This window comes from Patella vulgata, chromosome 4, assembly GCF_932274485.2.
Source record: "Patella vulgata chromosome 4, xgPatVulg1.2, whole genome shotgun sequence".
Taxonomy (NCBI): domain Eukaryota; kingdom Metazoa; phylum Mollusca; class Gastropoda; family Patellidae; genus Patella; species Patella vulgata.
In genome coordinates this window covers 30,556,699-30,567,699 of record NC_065882.2, presented here as the reverse complement: position 1 = coordinate 30,567,699, position 11,001 = coordinate 30,556,699, and the positions used below count along the sequence as shown (strand labels likewise).

The following is an 11,001-nucleotide window of genomic DNA, read 5'->3' as shown; positions in this document are numbered from 1 at the left end:
GGAAATACATGGGGACAGAGGGACAAACGTGGAGAGACAGAAAGAGGGAGGGGGACAGAACGAGGGAGGGACAGAGGGGGAGGGAAAGACAGAGGGAGGGAGAGATGGATGGACAGAGGGAGGACAGAGAGAGGGAGGGACATAGAGATAGGAGAGAGGGACAGACGGACAGGGTGGGGGGTTGCTCTTTACATTCGTAACAATATTTTCTTCAAAAGGAGGCTTGATTTGGAAATCGACAGCGCAGAGTGCATTTGGATCGAAACAATCAACAATAATAATAAATTTCTTATAGGCCTCCTAATTCCACGAACGATACGAAAAGCTCACTTTTTCAACCAATTTCACTTGCCGTTTCTGATGAAATTGAAAAGATTTTTATTTTTGGAGATTTCAATATAGATATGCTAACAAAATTTAATACTTTTATCCACACGTCAATTGCTCTTTTTAACTTTAAGCTAATAATAAGTGATCCCACGCGATATGATAACAACGGAAATATAAGCTTAATCGATATTATTCTTACAAATTCTCCAGGATATATTTCTGAATCTGGTTGTTTAGATAACTTCTGCAGCGACCATTGCCCTGTATTCTGTCGGTTAACTTTCAAGCATCCAAAATTTCCTTCTTTCAAACGCATCATTTGGGATTTCAATAAAACTAATTATGACGGACTTAGACATGACGTACTAAATTTTAGATGGGATTCCATTGTTGATAACAGTTCGATTGATACGTCCTGTGCCTCTTTCACATATGAACTGACAAGGATAGCAAAAAATAATATTCCAAACAAGATAGTAACCATTCGGCCCAGGGATAAGTTATGGATGAATAATACAATTAGAAAATTAAGCAAGAAAAAAAATAAGGTGCACAAAAAAGCTGTAAAAACAAACTCAGAACATGATTCGCAAAACTTTCGATCAATTAGAAATGAATATTATATTAATCTTATAAGAAAATGCAAACAGGAATTTTATGAATAAATAGACCAAAAAATAAATAAGACTGGTGGCGTCTTGTCAATTCTTATGTGAAAGGGCAACGTATAAAAAATGATGAATTACCTCCCCTTATCAACAATGGAATCCTTTTCTCCACCCCCTTGGATAAGGCAAATTGCTTAAATGACTTCTTTATCAAACAGTCACAACTTGACACAGCCAATGCACAGCTTCCTGAACTTGAACACAACGCAAACTCACTCTGTAATTTAACACTAATACCTCAAGAAGTTAAAAACATGATCTTATCGTTAGATACCTCCAAAGCTACTGGACCTGATCACATAAAATTCTATCTCATCTGAAATATGTAACCCCTTATGCAATCTATTCAATCTCTCCCTTTCGACAAAAACTGTACCGATAATCTGGAAATCAGCTAATGTTATTTCAATACTGAAAAAAGGCGACCCTTCTGAATGCGTCAACTACAGACCCGTTTCCCTTTTGAGCATCATTGTTAAAATTTTCGAAAAATGTATTTACAAGCATGTCTTTAACTTTATGAGGAATAATGCAATCATAACTAACTTACAAAGCGGTTTTATGCACGGTGACTCAACTGCCTATCAACTAATTGACCTTACGCACTTCTTTTGTCAAGCCATAGACGAGGGTCAGTATACGAGGACGGTGTTCTGTGACATCAGCAAGGCATTTGACAGGGTGTGGCATGCTGCACTGTGTCGGAAGCTTGGGGCGGCTGGGATCAGAGGTGACTTGCTTCAATGGTTCAAAAATTATTTGTATAACAGAAAGCAAAGCGTCGTTGTAAGTGGAGTCTCCTCTGACCCTAAAACCATCCCTGCTGGTGTATCACAGGGCTCTGTCCTCGGCCCCCTTCTCTTTCTTATATATATAAATGATATCGTTAAGAACATAAAATCGAATATTCGACTTTTTGCGGATGACACTAGCATCTATCTAAAAATTAATGACCCAACCGCATGCGCGACTGTCTTAAATAGTGATCTTGAAATGCTAAACAAATGGGCAAAAACGTGGCTGGTTTCCTTTAACCCGCTGAAAACTGAATCACTTGCACTAACTACTAAACGAGACCCATTGTTACCTACACTAAATTTGGACGGAATTCCTATTAAAGAAGTTTATCAACACAAGCATTTGGGATTGACTTTTCAGAAAAACTGCAAATGGGACAAACACGTTAACATTATTTTGACTAAAACGAGTAAAATGATTATTTGTCTTAGGTCTTTAAAACACCGCCTTAATAGAAATACCTTGAAAACTATATATACTTCTTTTATTCTTCCACATTTTGACTATTGTGACGTAATATGGGATGGGTGCACAGACGAACTAAAAAATAAATTAGAGCACTTACAACTAGATGCACTCAGGACTATATGCGGGGCTGTGAAGGGTACCAGTCATAGGTTATTTTATGAAGAAACAGGATTTATCACTCTGCAAGAGAGGCGAAGGCGCCACAAACTCATCTTAATGTACAAAATTATTAATCAGCTAACCCCTCCATACCTCCACAATTTAATCCAGTTTTCCCAAAATCCTTATACTCTCCGTAATAGCAATAATTTAACTGATTACTTTTGTCGAACAACTTTATTCTCTAAATCCTTTATACCTTCTACCATAAAAGAATGGAATAACCTTGATATAAATATTAAAAATGCGACCTCTATAAGTAAATTTAAAACTAAAATAACTGATAAAGATAAAAATATACCACCTTGTTTCAACTTTGGCAAACGTAAAAATCAAATATTACATATCGACTTCGTCTCTCGAGTGTGATTGCGGTCATTCCTTCGAAGATACCGATCATTTTTTTTTTACATTGCTCCTTACACTCAGATGCACGCAAAATATCTATAAATCTTTTACCACCGAATTTTATTAATGCACATAATCTGTTATACGGTGTAAGCAGCAGTCATACTTCGTTAGCAATCTTTGAAAAGGTCCACACGTTTTTTGACAGCAGCAGAAGGTTTTAAGATCAGTGTAACATCTATATCGATTAAAATGCGAACATGAACAACTGCGTAGCCAATGTGTAAATATGTATATATAAAATGTTGATGAATAAGTATTCATTTTATTGTTTTGTTGTTTACTCACTTATTTATTTTACATATCCATATTAATTCTTGTATTTAGGAGAGAGGTCATATAGGCTATGCCTGTTCCTCAATCAATTTCAATTTCTGAATAAAATATTGTTTAAAAAAGAAAGAGAGAGTAAGAAGAAGGTAAGATAGAGGGAGGGACAGGTGGAAGAACAGATGAAGGGACAGATGAAGGGATGAATGGACAGAGGGAGGGACAGAGGGTGAGACAGATGGAATGACCGAGGGACAGACGGATGGAGGGATAGAGGGAGGGACAGATGGGGGGAAAGAGAGAGGGAGTGCATGACAGAGGGAGGGACAGACGGATGGAGGGATAGAGAAATGAAGGGACAGAAAGAGGGAGTGACCGAGAGACAGGGAGGGAGAGACAGTAAGGAAGAGACAGAGACAGGGAGAAAGACGGAGGCAGGGTCAAATAGAAGGAGGGAAAGACGGACGGAGGGAAAGACAGAGACAGGGCGAAAGACGGCGGCAGGGTCAAATAGAAGGAGGGAAAGACGGATGGAGGTAAAGACAGAGGAAGGGATATAGGGGGACAAACAGCAGGAGGGAAAGACGTAGGGAGTGAGCGAGGGCAGAGAGAGAGAGGGGGACAAAGAGGGAGGAACAGGGGGAGGGAGGGACCGACGGGTGGAGGGATAGATGGGGGGGGGGGCAGACGGGAGGTCAGAGAGAGAGAGGAGGGACAGATGGATGGAGGGATAGAGAGATGAAGGGACAGATGAAGGATGGATGGACAGAGGGTGGGACAGAGGGAGGGAGGGACAGAGTGTGACAGATGGAGTGACCGAGGGACAGACAGAGGGACAGGGAGACAGAGACAGGTGTGGGAGACAGAGGGAGGGCGGGACAGGGGGAGTGACCAATGGGAAAGACAGAGGAAGGGATATAGGGGACAAACAGCAGGAGCGAAAGGCGTAGGGAGTGAGCGAGGGCAGAGAGAGAGAGGGGGACACAGAGGGAGGAACAGGGGGAGGGAGGGCGGCAGACGGGAGGACAGAGAGAGAGAGGAGGGACAGATGGATGGAGGGATAGAGAGATGAAGGGACAGATGAAGGATGGATGGACAGAGGGTGGGACAGAGGGAGGGAGGGACAGAGTGTGACAGATGGAGTGACCGAGGGACAGACAGAGGGACAGGGAGACAGAGACAGGGAGGGCGGGACAGGGGGAGTGACCGAGGGAGAGACAGTGAAGAAGAGACCGAGGGAGAGACAGAGACAGGGATAAAGACGGAGGCAGGGTCAAATAGGAGGGAAAGACGGATGGAGGGAAAGACGGGGGATGGATATAGGGAGGGACAAACAGTAGGAGGGAAAGATGTAAGGAGGGAGGGACACAGAGGGAGGAACAGGGGGAGGGAGGGGCAGAGGGAGAGACAGATGGGAGGGACAGATAGGAGGGACAAACAGCGGGAATTATAGAGGGAGAGAAAGATGGAGTGAGGGAGGGGGGACAGACAGAGGCAGTGACCGACACAGTGAGGAAGAGACAGAGGGAGAAACAGAGAGGCAGGGGCAGACAGAGGGAGGGACAGAGAGGCAGGGGCAGACAGAGGGAGGCACAGATGGAGGGAAATACGGAGGAAGGGACAGATAGAAAGAGAAGTGACAAAATAACAGGCAGGGGGGGACTGACAGGGGGACAGGGAGACACGGGGGGAGGGATCAGGGGCAGACGGAGGGAGGGATAAAGGGAGCGACAGATGGAGAGAAAGACAAAGGAAGGGTCAGATAGGCGGAACAGACGGATGGAGGGAAAGACGAAGGGAGGGATAGATGGAGGGACAAACACTGGGAGGGAAAGACGGATGGAGGGATAGAGGAAGGGACAGATGGAGGAAAGGACAGGTAGGAGGGACAAACGGCGGGAGGGATAGATAAAAAGAGGGTGAGACAGATGGAGTGACCGAAAGACAAAAAGTGGGACAGGGAGACAGAGGGAGTGACCGAGGGACAGGGAGGGAGAGACAGTGAGGAAGAGACAGAGGGAGAGACAGGGAGAAAGCTGGAGGCAGGGTCAAATAGGAGGGTAGGACGGGTGAAGGGAAAGACGGGGGAGGGACAAACAACAGGAGGGAAAGACGTAGGGAGGGAGGGACATAGGGAGAGAGGGACACAGAGAGAGGACAGACAGATGGAGGGATAGAGGGAGGGACGGACAGATTGGAGGATGGACAGATAGGAGGGACAAACGGCGGGAGGGATAGAGAGAGGGAAAGACGGAGTGAGGGGGGCAGGACATACAGAGGCAGTGACCGACACAGTGAGGAAGGGAGAGACAGAGAGGGAGGGACAGACAGAGGGAGGGATAGATGGAGGGAAAGACGGAGGAAGGGACAGCTAGAAGGAGAGGTAACATAGGAATAGACACATGGAGAGAAAGACGAAGGAAGGGTCAGATAGAAGGAGGAACAGACGGATGGAGGGAAAGACGAAGGGAGGGATAGAGGGGGGACAATCATTGGGAGGGAAAGACGGATGGAGGGATAGAGGGAGCGACAAACAGCGGGAGGGAAAGACGGAGTGAGGAACACAGAGGGAGGGACAGAATGGAGGGAGGAGGGACAGAGGGACGGGGGGGGGGGCAGATGGATAGAGGGAGGGCAGACGGAAGGACAGAAATGGCGGGACAGAAAGATGGAGGTACAGGTGAAGTGTTGGGTGGACAGAGGGAGGGACAGGGGGTAAGACAGATGGAGTGACCAAGGGACAGACAGAGGGACAGGTAGGTAGAGAGAGACAGAGGGAGGGACAGAGGAGGGAGGGGCGGAGGCAGGGACAGATAGAAGGAGGGACAGATGGATGGAGGGATAGAGGGATAGACAGACGGAAGGACAGAGAGATGACGGCACAGATGAAGTGTTGGGTGGACAAAGGCAGTGACAGATGGAGGGAGAGACAGGGGGTAAGACAGATTGAGTGACCAAGGGACAGACAGAGGGACAGGGAGGGAGAGACAGACAGGGAGAGAGAGAGACAGGGGAAGGAGGGACAGAGGTAGGGACAGATAGGAGGAACAGATGGATGGAGGGAAAGGCGGAGGGAGCGATAGAGGGGGGGGGCAAACAGCAGGAGGGAAAGACGGAGTGAGTGAAGGAGGGACAGGGGGACAGATGGGTGGAGGGAGAGAGGGAGGGACAGATGGATGGACAGAGAGGAAAGGGTAGACAGAGAGATGGAGGGACAGATGAAGGGATGGGTGAACAGACGGAGGGACAGATAGGAGGGACAGATGGATGGAGGGAAAGGCGGAGGGAGGGATAGAGGGAGGGACAAACAGCAGGAGGGAAAGACGAAGTGAGGGAGGGACAGATGGTGTAGGGAGAGAGGGGAGGAGGACAGATGGATGGGTAGAGGGAGGGACAGACAGAGGAAGGGGCAGACAGAGATGGAGGCACAGATGAAGGGGGGGAGGGATAGAGGGAGGGACAGACAGTTGGAGGGAAAGATAGAGGTAGGGAACGACAGTCTTCTTCATCATGAAATTAAACAATGTTTATAAGCTTAAAGTAAATCGGGTGATAACTTTAGTCTCTAGAGTGTCCATGAGTGATCAAGGGCTATAACTCTAGCTATAATTTTCAGAAATTGTTGAAAATGAATAGGCTTCTTCATATCATGACCTAAAACGCTGTGTAAAAACACAATGGGAATCGCATCATAACTTTCGTCTATAGAGAGTGCACAAGATTTTTCAAGTGATCAAGGGACATAACTCTAGCCAGTAATTTTTGGAAATCATTGAAAATCAGTACGGTAGGCGTCTCTGTCTCATGAACTTTTTAAACACTGTATAAATTGGGTGATAACTTCTGGAGCTTCCTCTGGATATTTCAAGGGCCATAACCCTAGCAGTAATTACTAAAAATTGTCGAAAAACATGTATATTATAGTCGGGTGAAAAACCCGAGGTCCTGTGTACACATTGGCATATAAAAAAGAACCCTTGACAGGTGTAATTCCAAGTAAGAGTAGGTCACAGACAGACCAAAATTTCCCTCCCCATCTTCATTAGCCCAGTATGAGTAGAACAGTATTGTCTTCTCCATTTCATTTCCTTTCTTTTGTCAGTTGTACAGCAGTGAGGGGCTAGAAGCAAGTGGGCCTATCTAGTAATTAGGATGGTATGCAAAACAAATATGCATAGAGGCCTACTGCCGAGTATTGGCAATGTTAACGAATAAAAGATCCCTTGGCCTTGCTTGGCTTGACACAGATGGAAATCGAAGGAGTATGGTGTAATTGCGACACTAGGCTTATTATACCCAGTAACCAGTTGGTGCAGAAAAGTAAGTTAAACCCCATTTGATTCATTTATATTCTTGGCAAGAGCTGTGAACAGGGCAGAGAAAGGACATGGGTATGGGTAGCCCACTCCAGATTGTGGCTTATTAATTAAAGTTAATGATAACATATGGTTCTAAGTCACTAAGTGCAATTATGGAATCAAATTCATCTTGAAAAATTAATTCCAGTTAACACTTTAGCCTACATTCTGCAAAAATGCAATGCATAAAAGTTTTTTAGAATAGAAACTAATACGTACAAAGGAAGCCATTATGGTTACACAAAAAAGTTTTTTTTAATGTGTTAAAAGCATGTCAATAGGTTACTATTGACCAATTAAACAACAGTTAAGGAATGAATATTGTTCTTATTTCATTGCGCTAACAGCGTCTGACAAGAATACCGTGCGGTATGACGGTATACCTTGTCACTACTTGTAAGCGTTGACAATGGTTAACATTTTTCCCGCTACAGGCGTATGACCTCAAACGTATCGGGTGTTCTTGACTACGCCGTTAGAATAGGTGAGTAAAATAGCAGTTGTTTTTATTAAATGATTTCTGTAGTTACATATACATTGTAATTAGTATGGAAATTACCAGGGCTATATGAACAAATATGGGTACATGTTATGTCACAGTAGTGCTGCGATAAGCCCCATTCAACATAATATGTAAGGCTGGGGCTATTTGCCACATGTAGTAAGTCAATGCGGAGACTATTTGCCACACGTGGCAAGTCTCCGTACCGCAATTATCAACCGATTTCAATGAAACTTACAGATAACGATAACATTAATAATATCTCAGCGTAGGCAAAATTTCGACCACTTCCGGTTAGCGGTTTCCGAGATATCAGGTTACCACACATTTTATGTGGCACGGCCACAGACCACAATTATCAACCGATTTCCATGAAACTTACAGAATATGATAACATTAATAATATCTCAGAGTAGGCAAAATTTTGACCACTTCCGGTTAGCGGTTTTCGAGATATCAGGTTACCACACATTCCATATGTGGCACGGCCACAGACCACAATTATCAACCGATTTCCATGACACTTCCAGAATATGATAACATTAATAACATCCCAGAGTAGGCAAAATTTCGACCACTTCCGGTTAGCGGTTTCCGAGATATCAGGTTACCACACATTTCATGTGGCACGGCTACAGACCACAATTATCAACCGATTTCCATGACACTTCCAGAATATGATAACATTAATAATATCTCAGAGAAGGCAAAATTTCGACCACTTCCGGTTAGCGGTTTCCAAGATATCAGGTTACCACACATTTCATGTGGCACGGCTACATTAAGGGCTTTTCATACAAAATTAAGCCATTTTAATCCCCAAAATGTATCTGGGAAAATCCCTTTAAATATTTTATTGTTGTCTAAATTTTCTGTATTGTTGCAGATGTATTATAAGAAAATCGTATACCATACCTGGAATCCCTTTTCCTGACCCGAGTCCGAAAAGTCGCCCGACCGAGTCCAAAAAGTCGCCGAGGAAGTCCGAAAGGTCGCTAGACCGAGTCCGAAACGACGTTTGTTGTGTTGAGTCCGAAATGACGCGAGACCGAAATGACGTGCTACGGAATGGCAAATAGCGAAAATGAATGGTGAATAACTCTTTGCCATTCGAATGGAGAATATCCTCTGCCCTACATGAATGTTTATTATTTAATAGGGTACCGGTAGATTGTAAATGTAGATTCATCGTTGAGCCAGCTGTTTCATTTAAATAATTGGTTAATACAGGTTTTTATATATCTGCATGATGAGACTAAATGTTTAAAGTAAAAAGTGTCAAAATGGATGTTGATGATCTCTATTATTATGGTAAGATTTAAATTTTGTTAAAAGGTTCATTTCATAGAGCACAATAAAAACATGTCCAACTGCATTCTTTAGGGGGCAGCAGATGACTTGATACTATTTCAGTAACGTACCTCTACCAGTTCCTGTGACCGTAGAGATGTAACCGGGTCTAATTCAAGCAGAAGACGAGGCTGTTTAAATCTTTTTTAAAAACCCTGTAAAAATATACATACATAGAATTAACATCACCAACATTTAATTTATAATACATATAATACACTTTAAAACACATCAAACATTACACTGTATTATAATTATACTATATATTTAATTCTATACTCATATCTTTACAGTAATAATTTCTATAATAATAATAATATCTCTAATTATTAGATAATACCTATATAAAATAACATACCATAGAAGCATAGGCGTACGGGGAAATTTTTGACTGGGGGGGGGGGGGGCGGTGGTGGTTGGTGCCCAAAAAATGTAGTTAGGTTCTTAGTATGTTACATAATAATAATAAATTCGCTGTTAAATTGGACACATTCAAGAACACAATATTTTTTTTATACAACTTTTACAAAGTACAATTGCTGCCCCCCCAGCCCCCCCCAGCTCGTACGCCTATGCCTAGAAGGGGTTTTAAAGATCTTTGTGTTGAAACAACACAACCATGTAACACTCTAGCAGCTAGAAGGTATCCTATATAAACAAATGATTCTATGATTATTCTATGCTAAAACTAAACTTAAACTAAACCTAATTACTAAATGTTAAAGTAGCTAAGTCTCTAACTCAATATCATCCAAAATCTTCAACATTGAAAACACGATTTATTTGTCAAATTAAATCAAAATTCATGTTGTGATCTTACCGGAAAAAGATGGGCTTTTGATATCCAATATTTAAGACAAAATAAGCATTTTACCATTGGTACACGAATCGTTTACCATAATGCGCTTCAGCCCCAGTTGTATCAAGAGACTCGAGGGACGAGGCTAGACACATTGCACCAAATCAAACGGCGTATGTAGACTGGAATAACCAGACGCTAGAAATTTGCACTCGCTTGAGACTGCTGGCTTATTTCGCCGAACATAACTGATTTGAAATTTGAGTAAAAACAGAAACCATTGAATGTAAATCAGTTTATATACATTCATATTACAGTATTATATGCGTTGCGACCCACTTTTGTCAATTTCAAGGTCCCAAATGTTAGCAATTTAGCTCCTTTAATACTTATCGCTTAAGAGCTGTTGAATATGTATAAATGTATTTTACTGTGTATGTAAAGAATAATATGAAATAACTAATTTACACATCTTACATTCACCACATCCCCAGACAATACCAATGATATTCAAATACACATACCTTAATTCGATCAATGAAGACTTGACCAAAAGAATCTTCAATAACTGCAATAACTTACAAACTTTGAGCGCAACATACAAGTTTAAGATTTAGAAGATAATCTTATACCTCAAAATCCTAAGTTAAACTGATTTTGATTGTTACCTATGTAACCCAGGAAGTTGGGTTTGTTAGGAAAAGTATCCATGGAGATGATGAGGTGATAGTCACTGATGTTGTTACAAAGACCTGTCCAGAAGCTGAACATCCAGTGACTATGAATATAAGGGTCAAAGATCAGATGAAAGTGAAAGTTTGTTATTGTTTATTAAGCTGCTGTCAGTGTAGTGCAGTGTAGACTAAAACCTATTATATAATTAAAACACCA

At 42.6% G+C, this 11,001-nt stretch overlaps 1 protein-coding gene across 6 annotated transcripts in view; it reads left to right on the top strand.

Annotated features, from left to right (window-relative positions):
* The first annotated feature begins 9,005 nt into the window (after positions 1–9,005).
* LOC126817146 (dystrophin) overlaps positions 9,006–11,001 on the top strand; it is a 293,105-nt gene continuing 291,109 nt past the window's right edge. For 3 of the 6 annotated variants that reach the window (XM_050543983.2, XM_050543981.2, XM_050543987.2), the window contains exon 1: positions 9,006–9,272. In XM_050543983.2, coding sequence (XP_050399940.2) covers positions 9,221–9,272 — 52 coding nt within the window. In that variant the 5' untranslated portion in view covers positions 9,006–9,220. The remainder of the gene's footprint in view (positions 9,273–11,001) is intronic. The other 3 variants (XR_008787851.1, XM_056100370.1, XR_007678819.2) reach the window with 2 other exon arrangements.